Source organism: Pezoporus occidentalis, unplaced genomic scaffold (assembly GCF_034315485.1).
Source record: "Pezoporus occidentalis ecotype Australia unplaced genomic scaffold, CSIRO_AGI_Poc_V1 ctg13, whole genome shotgun sequence".
NCBI classification, from domain to species: Eukaryota; Metazoa; Chordata; class Aves; order Psittaciformes; family Psittacidae; genus Pezoporus; species Pezoporus occidentalis.
The window spans coordinates 12984398-13001115 of record NW_026913103.1 but is presented as its reverse complement, the minus strand read 5'-3'; the positions used below and the strand labels follow the sequence as shown (position 1 = coordinate 13001115).

At 37.1% G+C, this 16718-nt stretch overlaps 1 protein-coding gene and 1 long non-coding RNA gene across 2 annotated transcripts in view; one reads left to right on the top strand and one right to left on the bottom strand.

The window, feature by feature from the left end:
• The first annotated feature begins 240 nt into the window (after window positions 1-240).
• LOC134158466 (uncharacterized) overlaps window positions 241-16718 on the top strand; it is a 1166824-nt gene continuing 1150346 nt past the window's right edge. Inside the window, exon 1 of the long non-coding RNA XR_009962774.1 lies at window positions 241-367. This is a non-coding gene — a long non-coding RNA (uncharacterized LOC134158466). The remainder of the gene's footprint in view (window positions 368-16718) is intronic.
• On the bottom strand, window positions 1890-16589 carry MANEA (mannosidase endo-alpha). Its single transcript, XM_062608418.1, has 5 exons — window positions 16449-16589; window positions 10301-10893; window positions 6647-6756; window positions 3757-3833; window positions 1890-3100 (listed from the first exon to the last, which is right to left on the bottom strand). The coding sequence occupies exons 2-5, from the start codon at window positions 10848-10850 to the stop codon at window positions 2464-2466; spliced, it is 1374 nt and encodes a 457-aa protein (XP_062464402.1). The 5' UTR covers window positions 10851-10893; window positions 16449-16589; the 3' UTR covers window positions 1890-2463.

The window sequence follows — 16718 nt, the reverse complement described above, 5'->3', positions numbered from 1 at the left end:
TGGGCTCTTTGGGCTGTAAAAGCATAAGCATTAACAAATTCTATTTAAAAAAATATCTAGAGCTACTTAAGGGATTTATAGGAAAAAAGTATAATCTGTTTCCTTAATAAAGGGAGCTAGTGGTTAACCTGGAAGTGGTTAAAAGCTTAGCAAGTGCTTTGTATGTCTCAGGGGCTATTTTGTGACTATGGTCATGCTTGTATCTACTTCAGTTTATCCACCTGACCAGAAGTAAAACAAAATAAGCATTAGTAAACACTTCTTTCAGAAGCACTTTGGAGTTTGCAGAAATGAAGTAGGAAAATGCAGAAAATTATAAAGAGATAATAATACAAGGGGTAACAGGTTAAAACTTAAACCAGGGGAAGTTTAGATTAGATATAAGGAGGAAGTTCTTTACTGTGAGGCTGGTGAGACACTGGAATGGGTTGCCAGGGAAGCTGTGAATGCTCCATCCCCGATGGTGTTCAAGGCTGGGTCGGACAGAGCCTTGGGTGACATGGTTTAGTGTTAGGTGTCCCTGCCCATGGCAGGAGGGGTTGGAACTTGATGATCTTAAGGTCCTTTCTGACCCTAACTATTCTATGATTCTATGAATAATAAGACTCCAATAACTCGAGGTGACTTCAACACACCAGGGTATATGTGTCTCTTAATTTCTGCATTTTTTTCAAGCATCTGAGGGCAATATAAGACACCTCATCTCCAACAACTGCAGACAAATGACAAAACTGTAAATAAGTGAAAGATACATAAACAAACCTTTTTCATACCAGAAAGACTCCAGAAAATATGAGTAGTTAAGTCACTTATATTTATTTGGAATGATAAAGGTTTCTGGAAAAAAAAACAACATACTGGTTTTGTTTTTTTCTTTTTTTAACCAGAAGTCCTCATATTCACCTTAGAATTTCATGGACAGATTACTGTGAGAACCAAGCAAAGAATGTCATTTCTATGGGTCCTGCTGAAATTAGTGGAATTCCAGAGGTCACAACAGTTTCAGCATACGAACTAAAACACAGGACCAGCACCTTGCATATAAATAAATTAAAAAAAACCCACAAGCAAAACCACAACCAACCCCCCAAAAAACCCCACCAAAAAAAACCAACCAACCAAACAGACAAAAAAACCCATAAAACCACTACCACAAAAAAAAAAAAAAAAAAAAGCCACTTTGTTACAGAATAAACACTGCTGCAAATAAAACACTGAAATTTTTACTATATTCCAAAATTCAGGAATTTTCTATGAAGTTGTACGAAAAATGCCCCCCAAAAAGAGAAAAAGAGGATTGCTGAGGAGACACATCTGAAAGTACTTATTTCCAGCCACACTACAACATTGCAAGCAGTGTTGGTAGGGAGAAAATCTGAATAATAACAAGATTTTAGGATCTGCTATTCTGAAACCTGGAACAACTAGATCAACTAGATGAAAAATAGAAATCTCAGATTTTAAATTAAACTAATGGGTAGTTGGTGTAATTTCTACCAAACCAAACTTCTTCTAAATCAAAACTTTCCTAAAATTGTATTTATTGTAGTACTAGTAAGATACTAGGTTTAGAATCTTTAAACATTTAAAAAAAACACAGTAGATGTGTCTGCAGTCAGTTAATAGACAACATAACAATGGAAGATTTAGTATATTTTCTGCATGTTTAGGTGTTCTTCCCCCTCAAAAAAAAATCTATTCCATTCTCAGGTTAATTCAAATTTTTTTAAATTCAAGTTAACATAGAAAAAACTATGCTACCGGTTAGTATCCAGTAATCTGCAAAAGTCTGCACCATGCACTGAACAGAACAAATGGAAGTAAACCAGGTATCTTTCAGCAGCTTTCAGTAGTTCTTTGGAATGCAATCTTTCACTTTAAAAAAAAACAACACCAAAATCCACTAGTGTTGCATCACACACACCTCTTCAGTGTTTTTACCACAAGCTAGTCACATGTCAAGAATGCCCTGTGTGCAAAGCATTAAAACCAGCAGATGCATATTATTCTACACACCACAGACATGCATCCTGTGAGAAGCTACCAGTATAAAAATTCAGATTACAGCATCACTTTGATTAGAAAGACAACTACAAGAATAAAGAAAGTAAGGTTAACTAAGCCAAATTTTTGTTCTACTTTGGTCATGTAAAATTATGCCATACATGTACTGGAAGCTCAGCATGCAAGTTATGACATCTAAAAAACAACAAAAAAGTCCCATCATTTTCCCTGAAGAATCCTAAACTGCAATACTCAGTAAGACAGATATGACAATATTCTTATCATACTTTTACTCATCAAAATTCAAATTCAGTAGTAGTGCGTATTCAAGTAGTAACACATTCAAGAGATATAATTCAACCACACCTATAATAAGGATACTTAGTAACAGATTTTTCAGATCTTTATTTCTTTCCCAATGTAGTCAAGGTGTTCAAAAACAACTGCAGCAGCAACAGCTTACATAAGCCACTGTTCTTGTTCTTTTCTGTACTTCTCAGACCACTTCTGAGTAAGCTCTAGGTAAACATTCGGCTTATGTGGCTTATAGTCAAGATAAACCACTTGTCCAGTCCGTTTGGGGACGGCTTTTTCAATCTGAGTTCCCTCATGCCATTCATTAAAAGATGTAATAGAAATAATTTCTGGTCGCACCAAAAGGGCTGCACTGAAAGCAGTCTCATAGTATTTCCCATTGACACGATTACGTGTATTGTGATTGTTCCACGGTCGGATACTAGTATCAATATACCCTGGCCCCACACTTGGAATAAACATCAAGTTGTTACTATCACAAAAGGCTTTTAAACTTGCCCAATTATGATGAGATGAGCCATAGGAGAAGCCATTGGTGGCAAAGTACGTGTACATTCCATCAAAGCCACTTCTCTGAATGTCATGCTTATGTCTTTCTTCTACAAGAAGTGCAATGAATAATGCATCATATGGTGTATTTCGAATAGTTTGGGATCCAGAAACAGTTAACAGATTTGCCCATATTTCAGGAATTGTTACGTAAGAATCGTAAACGTAAAACATGGGAAGTAATCTGCCTGTGCTGGTCTTATGCCTGTAAAAGGCTGGATGGCCTCCATATCTACAAAGCAAACAAGTATCGTTAATACAAAATTTGCCATTTGGAAACTGAAATAATTTCCAAAAAATAATGTAACCAGACAGTGTATGTACATAGTAATTCATATAAATTTTCAGTCCAGTGTTTGCTGAAAGATTAAATAATGAATCTGCAGAAACCTCTGAATTACTAGAAATTAGTAACAAACTCCACAACAGGAATTAGCTTTTTTCTGGAGGTCAATTTAGTATTAAATAAGACAGTACAACAGACACTAACAAACAAAACAACTAATAACGGTACAGAATTTGTCAAGATGGATTAAAATCACTAGAGTTCAACACATTAAAGCTTTAGCTGCTAGTTTATCACTATAAAAATATATGTTTTATTTATATATCATGTAGCTACCACTTTGTTTTAATCTGAAGTATCATGACTTGTGATACTAATGGATGTTGAAAGCAATTTACATTTGAGTTCTACATAAAATTCACCTTCTCTATTTAAAAATCAGACTGAGTTACATACCACTATAACATGAACAAAGTTTCTTACAGTTCTCTTCAGTCTTTGTACACATTTTTGTATATACTTCCAAGCTTTAGACAATATACAGAAGTCCCGTAAACCAGCATGTAACAAACCCCAAAGGAAAGCATTGTGGAAGAACTCACTTGTCAATGATGTATTTGACATTGTGGTACATACTGCGATCATCTCTGTCTTTGTAAGGTTCAATATGAAAAGTGACCTGAAAGATGAAATCACAGTAAGAGCAACACAAATGTAAAATACTATTGAATACATGAAGCGAGTACCGGTCACATTAAACATAGTTTCTCTTTACAGAGCAAACATTTTCATTTGTCTATTTTGAGAATAATCGAACCCTAATTCAATTCCTGCACTCTTAAGATTAGATGCGTCAGATCCAAGGAAGTATGGTAACAGAGTAAATATTTAGGTTTTTTAAAAAAACAAAACAAAACCAAAAAACCCAAAACACACTGTTGGATTTTTTTTTTCCCTAGGCTACAGCAAGTCAGAAACATACTTCAGAAAACTTAAAAAAAACTACATCAGAAACTGAAAACAGAAATAAACTATTATCTATGTGAATGTCAAAGAACTTATTATCCAAAGAAAAATTTTAGTATTTAATTTCTAAACAATGTATTAAATTTGCCATAGATAATTCTCCAAGGAGAGTTTTCAGTGTCAAAACAGATTTTGAGATACAAGATATGAAAATTATAATTTAAAATTTTATAGATTAATCAACAGCAATAAATCCTTGGAACTAAATCTAATATAATGTACTGCTACTGTTATGCATTTCAAGCTTGAAGTTTATATAATTATTTAACCTATATATGTGAAGTAATTTCAATGAAAATTGCCACTGTTTTCAAATATACAATTAAATGGAAGAGTATATTACATTAATCCAAGCAGCTAGTTTTTCAGAAGCCATTTTAAAGAAGAAGGCATTTAATAAAATATTCAACAACCCTGCAACAGTAGCAAAATTCCATTGTAGGAAGCCAGTATCTATCTCTATTAAGTACAAACTACAGAAAAATACAGTGTTAGACTAAATCACTACAACTGGCAGGACAAGTTGAAGAGCACTGTAATTTCATATTTCATTACCAACTATCAAAACCAGATAAAACAAAAGGACGTATCTTTTAGCAGACATAACAGAAATGTATTTTGTATGTTGGTTTTGGTCTACCAACATTCCTAACACTTACTAGTGCAAGAATGTTTAAAAAACCTTACAGCATTTAGGCAGCATTCCCTGGTAGTAGGTATAGTTAATACCTGTATTCCAGTAATTATCCCAAGCAGTAACATCATTTCCATCCATATTCTAATATCACCATACTATTACATGCATTTTCCTTCGCAGAGTATTTCATTTTGCCTTGGCTGTTTTGATAGACTTGAATGATAACAAGTTTTATATGCGAGCAAGCTCCTTTAGACAGATAATCAGAAAATTTTAGGGATGGATAATGTTTTCAATTTTTCTTTTTAATAATTTACCGTTACATCTGTGCAATTCATGTCATATAATGTAATTCACACAGCATTTTTAACAGTTTCAAAATTACTTCTCTATGCAATTCAACCTTCCTACTTTCCTCCTGCTTGCCAAATAATCTACAGATACTACTACTGACAGCAGATTTCCCTAGGAATCTGCAACTTGCATAACTAAAACCAGAGTGGATGAGCAGACTATATTTTTAGTCCCCAGTACAGACAACACTATACAGAGATGACACACATACAGCTACTTAAATAATCTAAAACCTCACATTTATTACTCAGCAAGACTAAAAGGCAATGCATGTTTTCTTTATCCCAAGCAAAAAAAACAAGTTTTATACTAAAAAAAAAACAAATCTAACCATGATTTTATATTCTACTGATCAATTCACATTGTCCTTAATTAATCTGATATTTCATCTGTTTGAGAAAGCCAGTAATTTAGCCTTTCTATGCTGTCATGCCCTGGAGTAATCTAAAGTCAGAGCAGCACCTCTTTGACCTTACTGTCCAAGGGAAATGTTCCTAATACCTTCTGGAATAATGACATTCATTCAAACTAGAACTTCTAAGTCCCTCTTTGTTATTCATAGATGCTTACTCCTGACCTCTACAATCAGGTGCCAGCAAGTTTTAAGGCAATGTAAAAAAAGGGGTTAGTCTTTCTTCAAAAGATCCTTAGTTTACTGATCATTGTATTCCATAGTATTTTGAAAAAATAATGCTTTCCTCAACACCCAAGACTCATCTGAAAACAACCGATGGATGAACTTTAAAAACGGTTTCCTAAAAATAAAATTAAGAAATCCACACCACCACACCTCAGATTCTGTAAGCTTCAGATCTGAACCGAAACAGAAAAAAGGCCTATCATAGCTGTTGTGGTTCAATCCCAGCAGTTAACTCAGAACCACGCAGACATTCTCTCACTCCCCCTGACGCTTCTTCATCCCCCCACTCAGGGAGAGATGGGGAGGAGAATAGAAAGAATGTACCTCCCACGGGTTGAGATAAGAACAGTCCAGTAACTAAGGTATAACACAAACCACTACTGCTACAACAATAATAATAATGATAAGGGAAATAACAGGGGGAGAGAATACAACCGCTCATCACCTGCTGACTGATACCCATCCCAACCCGAGCAGTGATCTGGGCCTTCCAGGTAACAGTTTATATACGGTGCATGACGTGCTGTGGTATGGAATACCCCTTTGGCTAGCTTGGGTCAGGTGTCCTGTCTCTGCTTCCTCCCAGCTTCCCATGCCCCTCCTCACTGGCAGAGCATGAGAGATTGAAAAGTCCTTGATTGGGGTAAGCACTGCTTAGGTTCCATGAATCAAAGGAAGCACACAGTGCAACAGGAGACACAAACAGAAGTCACCATTACATGACAAGACTCCCTGGTCTATACAAGTCAAATATAGTTTAATATCTGTAGTTTAACCTTTTAGCAAGGTTACAATACTAAACAGTGCTATTTTATGCATCTTAAAAATACTTTACCTTTAGATTATACTTGTGTGCATAATCCAAAATAACAGGCACCAAATCATCAGTTGGTTCTCCATTTTCATCAGCCATACCTGGTGGGTACCATGAAAGCACTATTACACCTGAAAATACAAAACTTAAGTTTTAAATCATGTTGTATGTTAAACATGCACAATGTAATACTGTCATGAGTTTTAATTACTGTTTGATGTGAAAGATATATATACAAATTAGAATTTCATATTTTTAACAAATATGAGATCTCAGTATTTGCAGAGTGGATTTTAACTTCTTTTATTGTTTAAAAAACAACAAAACAAACAGTGGCAAGATCACCTGTCAAGACAACAGATCAGCGTCAACAGACAACTCAGTGTCCCAAGCCTAACACTTAGAACCATTTCCTCCCACTTTTCAACACAGCATTCTAACCTCCAGGTTGTATGAAGCGGAAGAGAATGCTCCCAACTAAGGCACTATAGCTATGCCAAAGAATACCATGATACATAGGGTTACAGAACACTCAAAAGATGAGGGCTATGCATGTGTTAAGAGATTCTTATTTTATGAAACTTTATTGCCCACTGTATTTCTGCATTGTACATCTGGCTGCATTACAAAAAAAACACTTCATACTACAAACAGTGACTGTAATCCCATAACCTTCATTCTTGCTAAAAGCAATTATGGTATAATCCACCCTTCCAACCATGTGAAATTAGTTCTAAATTTATTACCTAAAAAAAAATGCTTGAGTGATTCCCTATAGTTTAAGAATGTTACTACTCCTGTCAAAAAAAGACGAGAACAAATACAATGTCCCTATACTGTAATTTTTCCTCTCCGAACACACACCTCTCCAGACAGGCTAAGTCCCTTGCTTCTAAAATAAAATGCTGCCAGATAAGTAAATTAGAACTTTAAGGCATGGGACTGGAAACAATATCAGGAAGTAGGTAAGCCAGAAAGAAATACATTAAATACTATTTAAAACATGTCAAAGAATAAGCGAATGTGATTTTTTTTTAACTACGCAAAGACTTAAGTACACAAATCAGGTGACTGAGATAGCAAAGTATATACTCTAAATTCCATCTATTTTACTAACTTCATAACATTTCTAACAATTTCCAAAAAAAGTCCAAATTTATGAAAAAGAAATCATAAATCAGCATGAATACATACTCATCTAACATGAAAACCAGAAATTTGAGGTCACTATAGAACTTAGTTCAACTACCATCAGCACATTCTCTCCACATTTTATCAAAAACAGAATTGCAAATAATAGACTAACTGCTCAAGAACAAGAAAAATGCAATATTTTACCACCCATCTTTTGATGAGTAAGATGTAAAGTAGAACAGTAACAGCAGACTCAGGTTATGCTCAGGGTACCTTGAATACAACGTCTGCTATACCTTTAGGAAACAGAGAAAAGTTCAGGAGACGTAACTGTTCATCAAGGAACGTAAAATCACATTTGCATTAGTCCTGCCCCATGAAATGCTACTTAATATTTTCCTTCCTGTGGTTAAAAACAGTTATGTACCACTTCAGGAAACTAAAAGAAGATGGACTCAATGCCAAAACCAACAGTGTTTTAAACCAGAGTAGTCACCTAGACAAATTAAGGACTTCAGACTGGACTACCACAAAAACAGGCTGGTGCAAGAAAATAAATTTCATAAAGCAACCTGAGGAATAAAATCTATTGTATTAATCTGTTACAAAATACAAAATTAATAAATAAGAATTCTAAAATACAAGAATACAAGGAAGCACTGCATGAGACTCCTGCTGCTCCAATCTCTTATACGCCTTTGATCATTACACTACACTGGCTGAAAGAACCACTTACATATTTCTCCTTTTGTAAGTTCCTTGATAAAGCCTCAAGAAAAGAAGAAAAATTATTTGACAGAATGTAAAATGCAGTCATAGATTAGACATTGGCTAAGATTCAAAAAGAAGGAACTGCAAATAGTTAACCTTATAGTACACAAAAATGAACCAAGTATAATTCTTATTTAAGACAAACAAACAAACAAACATATGAGAAGTAACAACTTGAGGAAAAAAGTTGATGATTTATGTTGGTCATATATATACTTAAACCCATAAGCCAGAATAGCAGCAGGAAAAAAAATCACTTTTGACAAATACAAGTAATATGTTACAAAGAGTATGTCACAGTAAGGAAGAACTATTCTTTCACACTGCTGAGTTTTAAATGGAAAACTAAGGTACTAAAAGAGCTTCTTTTGCAAGGTATTTTCGCTAGTATTTGGCACCTTTTCTACCAGCAGGTCAGCTTTATTAGACATCTGCATTAAGATAAGAAACATCAGATTCTTCTGAAGCTACAAGTGCCCTCTTGCTTTCATCATATAACATGCATTATTTTGCTTTAGATAAGACTAAAAAAGTGCTTATTGGCAACTAATATGAGAGATTTCTCTGCAACAGTCTTCCCACAGTTACTGGTGTTCTTGTTAATGTTACTGTATTATGGAAAAGGATGAGAAATTTCCTACATTTGTATTAAAAGACTAAAAAAGTGCTTATTGGCAACTAATAGGAGAGATTTCTCTGCAACAGTCTTCCCACAGTTGCTGGTGTTCTTGTTAATGTTACTGTATTACGGAAAAGGATGAGAAATTTCCTACATTTGTATTAACCCTTGTACAAAACACAGGTTAGGTTAAAAAACAAGAGAAAACAATATCCAAGAAGTAACCATTATACAAGTAAACACTACTAATGGGAACACAACATTTAAATCAAACCTTGATTGGGTGAATCAAAGTGATTCAATTCAATGTGATTAGCACTCTAAATAATGCTACGAGCTCTGGTCATGTTGCGCCAACTACATTTACAGAAGCTCTTCAGAGTTTAATAGTAACCTATATGACTACTTATTTTAAAGAAGATAAATGTAACAAAGACCATAAAGCCCAACAACAGAAAATGACACCTAAGAAATACTGAATATTCTTATGTATATAGCCTATCTTATTTTGATAAGGGGAATATCAATTTGTGTTGGGAAAAAAATATATGTTTAGACAAAGAAATTAACTATAATTAGCTACACTGAAACTACTGTACCCGAGTTCAAGGTTTGGATTAGATGTTTGCATAGACAGTAAGAACTATAAACACACTGTATAAAATTTTAATTGCATAAAAGCTATAATTCTACATGCTCTTTGATACACGTATTAATACACAATTGTTACTGCACACAAAAAATTCAGAAAAACAAAGCCCCTATTTGAACATACTGCTCCACAACCATCTTAACAGGATTTATTGAAACCTGTTTTTAAAACTGAAGTATTAATTTCAAAAAATAACTATTCTAACAGCATTTTCTGTATTTTCTACATATGCTATAGTGCTTAACAGTAAGTCATAAAACATGCAACCTAAAGGATAACACATGCAGTTCTTCTATTTCTGTGCTGTTCCACTCATCAAACACAGCTCTGAAGATGTACGTTTGAGCTGGGACTTAAAACTCAGAAATACAAAGACATTTAGTAGTTCATTCTCATTTCCAGAATGACATATAAAAATGGAAGAATGGGTCAGTTGTGTTCATTCATATATTTAAGGATGGATAAACGAACAACATGCTGAAATTTTAACATCCATTACCAGTTGAAGCTGCACGCATTTGCTTCATGTGGGCTTCTATGACAGAAGGGTCTTTGGAACTGTAAGATCCAAGTTCAGGATAAAAATTGGCCCCAATGTCCTCAGGAGGACTATGTCTTCCCTTTGGATAGTTGTTTGCAATTTTGGGATCCCAGTGTGGCAACAATGGATGGTTCCAGTGAATGTATTTACCATCAAACTGTGGATTGCCAAACCAACTATAGTAGAATATGTGAAAGTTATAATTAGGAGGTGATAGCTCTTCTTCCAGCTTGTTTACAGGAGGCATAGATGCTTTCATAGTATTGACTGCAACACTATGCAAATTATTGACATGCGTTACAGTATCTCCTTGAACCCTATTTAGTGAATTCTGTTTATTGTCTAAGTGCACTGTCCGTTGTTGAAGCTCGGGCAACAAACCAAGTCCAAATGGATCCCCAAAGCCAGCTCTGTCAGGTCTCAGGGTCTTCAAAGCCATCATTATGGAGCAAATAAACAAAATAAAAAGCAACAAAATGATGCATGTTCTTCTGCGAAATCTTGCCATGATGTCATAGTTCAGAATCCAAACAGAAGGAGTTTGGCCGCAACTGATCAAAAGACAAATATTTTAAGGTCAGATTTCTTATTACCTAATTCAACAGTATGAAATGCTTCATAAAGTTTCTACATAACAGAAATAATGTAGAGAAAAATGTGATGCACACACGAACTGCATAACTAACAGCCCAAGGCGAGGCAATGGGTGACAAAAAACATTTCTGTATTTGAAAATGTGTGTCAGGCTCTACCCCCAAGGACTCATATATTTTATAAAACACCTTCTTTTTGAACTTTGTTGTTTTCCTAAGCCAAACAAATCCCCTGAAATGGAAATTCCAGTTATATTATTTCAGAAGTATCATGTTTTGACAAGTCTGATAGAAACAGCACAGAAAACAGAAGGTAAAAAGTAGGAGCCAGGAAGGATTAAAATGTAGCAGAACAAGAGTTAAATGACAAAATGGGATAAGACAGAAGTACATCTTATATTCCAAATGCAGATTTCATTTGCTAACCTATTGACTGGCTTCGGACCAACCACACTGTGTTTAGCTAAGCAATGCACTGATTATGTACTTTGGCAAATTAAACTCAAAGAAATGATGCTTTGCAACTTCAGAGATTTAAAATTCTGATTTGTTTTATGAATTATATAAACAAAAAAAAACCCAGCACATCATTAAGGATGGACCTCAATCAGAAAGCCCGAAAATTAGCTGCTGGCAGCCTGGTAGTTCAATGTCACAGCTGCATGACACTTCATGTAGAATTCCAGGACTAAATTCAAAACAAGACCAACAGTATACAACAAGATTTGAGCCCTGAAAGTAGAGGGAAGAAACAGAGAATAACTGAATGCCTAATTATTTGTAACTTTAATTCCTGTTCAATATTCAACACAAGAGAGCCTGAGACAAGGATTAGTGAAATTTAGGTTATCATAGAATTATGCGGAACAAGATTATGCATAAAAGTGACAACGCTGAACTAGAAAATCTTAGAATAAATTTCTGATTCAACAGCCATTAGACGAAGCATAGCTGTGATTTTGTATTTCTACCACCAACCTCTAAATTTTAGAATCTTACTTTAATGCACTGAGATACACAGAGATCTTGTTAAAATACTTATGAAGTGCTTCACCTTAGTTTCCTACCAATGTCCAATGTTAAACTGCATTAACATATAGCTCATTTGTCACAACACTCTGTGTTACAGATGTGATAATCTCAGATAAGGAGTTTTAGAATATCCTTTTTAACAACACAGTCTGAACTGGATTAGCAACATGACACTGCCAAAAAGGGAAGTTTTGCTTCCATTTCCAAACTTAATCTGTTCATCTGTTTACTTTTAGTTACCTCTGGAATTCATCTGGTTTTCACAGTAATGTCACTCATACATGTCAGCAGCAAGATCCTGTTAACATCCCCAAAATAAACAATAGAACACCCCTATGCACTTCTACCTTCTTACAGAGCTGACCCAACTGACTGAGTACCACAGCACTAATGCCAACAAATGAGTTAACAGCACAAATAGGGGAAGGGAACAAAAATGATGCTGCTCATTTTGCCCAATTGGATTGTGAAACCATACATACCTTTGGCTAGTGTCAGGAAAAATTATTTTACACCATCTATGTTTATGGTACTAAAGACTTTTCATTAACAGGGCTGATATCACTTCACATCAAATCACAGGGATTTTTTTCTCTAGCTCACAATCCACTCCAAGATCTTAGAATTTTGTCAAAGAGATTACTTGGAGTCCAGAACATTTTTTTTTTTTCCAATAAGAAATTAACTTTAAATACATTTAATTACTTGTACTACTTTTCCTGTCTCCTTTCTAGTCAATCATGCTATCCCTCCCTGGGAGTTTAACTCAATTTTCTGATTAGACAAACTGATGTTTCCTATGAGGTCAGGATTTTTTTATTTTTTTAAGGAAACAATATTATTCACATGGATTCAGTTTAATTTAACCCAGATGCTACTGATCTTCCTCAAACGACATACAAAACTGCCAGTGATATGTTACTTCTGCAATTATATCTCACCTCTTCTGTAAAAAAAGAATTAAAGATTGTAATGTTTATAATTAGAATGTTCATAAAGTCTTTAATTTGGGCCTTCCTATTCCATATCAAAGAAACTGTTCTTTTTTATTCTTTGTTTGATATATCTGCTACTCAATTCCTTTACAGCATCAATTTTTCATTAATATAAAGTGCTTCTTCTGAAGTGTTGACCTTAGTGTTCCATGTTCTTACTTTAACAAGTATATTTTCAATGGAATACTTAGCATGAAAGCATACTTATTAAAATTTGACTAGCATCAGGAGAGACCCTGGTCTACCACTGCATATTCTAAGCCCTCATACAGAGGCTCAGCACTAAAGCGCAAAACTTCTAGAACAAGTAAGCGATACCTATAGGAAAGCCTTGTGTTTTGGGGAGATAGCAATCCCAGTGATGACATAATTCAGCCCTGGCATAGATACCTATACTGTAAAAGCTGCACTGAAAAGCTACAGTTTGGCAATGCTTGCATTATGTCACTTGATCTTGTTCAGAGCTGCTCTAAAGACAGTGACAGATAAATTATGCTCATCAACACTAGTGCCACAGCAGAACGGTAATATTAGGAAACAGAATGAGCAAACATGCCATGTGAAACAGCTACCTGAAGTCTATTCCAGGAACCAGAAAAATCTTAGAACATGTTTCTCATTCAACAGCCATGAGAGAGAGCATAGGTGTGATTCTGCATTTCTGTCATGGACATCCAGATTTTAGAACCTGACTTCAATTTACTGAGGTACACAGGTCATTCCTATACACTCATAAAGTACCTTGCCTTGGACTGTTGGGTGCATTTGAATCTAACAGAAATTCCCTTTCTCAGTAGGAAAAAGTCAGCCTGAATAACTTCAGCTTTATGCAGATTAAGAGCTCACATCCAGGGAGTTACTCTGACTTATAGGATGACTTGTTCAAGTAGTAGCAGCTTTTCCATTCTAACCCCAAGTTTGTTGATCCACATTGGTGTATAAGAAATAAATTAAGCAGCTAATCCCTTTCTCTTGCCTAGTCATAACAGGTCAGAAAGAATGAGTTAGTTTAGATGACCAGTCTCCGCCTCTGGGCAAAGAACAGGCCCAGTGTAGAATAATACTTTATCAGAATAGTTAGGCACCTTTAGCCATATGTGCATCAGAGACAGGAATTCCTGAGCAGAATGCCATTTCTTTGTACAACATCAAAAAACACCTTCCATTTAGGAACTCACCTGCTATTTCAATTTGATCGCCCTAGTTCTCAAATTAGAAGGGACAGTAAACAAGTATTAATTTACATTTATTTATTATTACCACTTATACTTTCTCCTTTACTAATAGCTCAACTGCTTCTATCAGGTTCTCTTGAGTTTTTCTTTACAGAAATGTCTAGTCTGCCCGATCTGTATATTGTATCACCATCATGGGATAAACATTTTTCAGGTGTTTCTGTACTGTTTCAGCTCCACTACATCATCCCTTTCTGAAATTAATGCAGCACATTTTAATACAGTGTGACTTTCAACATGCATCCTGGACATAAAACTGCCTTTTGTTTTGATCTTTTTTTTTTCCTTAATTTTATTCCCTGTTTTCCACATTTTTTTCTATCAATTCACTTCACAGCTAACGCATGTAAACTGATAACAAAAATGTTATCATCCCTAAATCAAGTTCCCAAGTGGTAAAAAAGAGCTCAAAGTCACTAATGTGAAATTAAAATTTTCTTTATTCTATGAATTTGAATATATATATTTCAAATAAATGTTTGGTTGGTTCAGTTTTGGGTCTTTTTAATTCTTTCTATTGGAAATGGAAATTTCTTTGGCAAATTTTCCACTGAGAAGTGCCTGAAGATTTCAAGACCTTTGGTTAACTCTGTTGGTGTTAACCCTTCACTACCACCACACTTTTCCAAATCAGGAATTGTCATCTTCAGGCCCAGACCAAAAGCACAGAAAACAACTGATTTCTGGCCTGGGGAACAAAAGTATTAATAATAAAAAAGCAACAGAGGCTGACAACATCTTCCTTGTAAGAGCCTTGGGTATATTTAAAAAAAAGGGAAATTTCTTGGAAGTGTCTGCTTAGGAAAAGTCCTTTTCTAAATACTTTTTTAAAAAGCCCTGAAAATCTCGGAAGACCACATCACAGATGGCATGCGGACATTTTATAGCCTACATTATAAATATAAAAGATATAAAACACTGCCAATAATAGGCTTTTGATCCAACCAATTCAGAAAGAGGCATCTGAAACATGACAATTCTAACACGGATAACTGTATCATTCACAAAGAAGGGAATGTGATTTTTTTTGGTAACTATACCTGAATTTAAGATAGCTGCAATAACAAAAAAGCAACCCTGTTGCACTTCCTCGGTTCTAAATGTGGTAAGACAGCCTGCAGCACTGAATTATATTTAGAACCACAGAATGGTCTGGAAGGGACCTTAAAGACATGTACTTCCAACCCCCCCTGCCATGGGCAGAGACACCTTCCACCAGACTAGGTTGCTCAAAGCCCCATACAACCTGGCCTTGAACACTGCCAGGGATGGGGCACCCACAGCTTCTGCGGGCAACCGGTGCCAGTGCCTCACCACTCTCACAGGAAAGAACTTCCTAATATCTGATTTAAATCTACCCTCTTTCTGCTTAAAGGCATTATCCATTGTCCTGTCACTACATGCCCTTGTAAAAGGTCTCTCCAGCTTTCTTGTAGGCTCCCTCTTAGGTACTGGAAGGCTGCTCTAAGATCTCCCCTGAGCCCTCTTCTCCAGGCTGCACAAGCCTAGCTATCTCAGCCTGTCTCCAGTGGAGAGGTGATCCCCTCGGAGCATCTTTGTGGCCTCCTCTTGACTTGCTCTAACAGGTTCACCTCCTTCTTATGTAACAGACATCTTATTTTATATGTAAGAGTATTGGATTTCAACATGCCAGCCTTCTCCTGCCTTGAAAGAACACGGACTATGAGCAGCAGCAGACCACGGAAAGACAGCAACCTTCCTCACCGGGAGCTACCTGTGAACGGGGTTCCCGGGGCTATCTGCAGTGCGGGCAGCTGCGGAGAGAAGCTGTTCAGCAAGGGCTCAAAGAAAGGGAAGCGCAGCCAGCTCACGCCGTTGCTCCCCTCCCCTGAGCAGGCCACCAAATTACGAGCCTTCACGCTTTTCTCCTACACTGACCAGCCGAGCGCCAGAGCTCTCGCCAAGCTCCATCCCCAGCCAAGCAGCTCAGCATCCGCCGCGGGCGGGCGGACGGAATTCGTGGGAGCGCAGAGAGAGGTACCGCCGGAGCGGCACCCTCAGCCCCTCCGACAACGGCAGCAGGAGACGAGTGCCTTCCCCTCGTCTCCTGGCCTCTCCCAGCCCCGATGACCCCAGAGCTCCGCCGCGGCGCCCGGCCCGGCCCAGCCCAGCCCATCTTCTCGCTACCCCCTTCCCAAGCCGCCGGGGCCGGCAGTGGCACTGGCGGCGCAACGGGGGCCCGGGGTGGGCCACCAAAGCACGTGCCCCGTGTGCCGCTGCCGTTACTCACCCGCCCGAATCAGGGGCGCTGCCCGACGGCTAGCGGGTGGGCGGGGAGGGGGGCGTGCTCGCAACGGGGCCTGGCTCGGCGGTGGCCGGGCAGGCCGGAGCTGGGCGGCTCAGCTGCCTCACACCGCTCCGCCGAGGCGGGGCGGATGGGGCAGCATGTGTGCGCATGCTTCGGCAGTGGCGCACGCGCGGTAGGCGGGTTTGTGGGTAGGGTAGTCGCTGTCGGTTCGGGTGGTGGTTCGCGTTATAGCCGCCCTGGTCATGGCCGGGT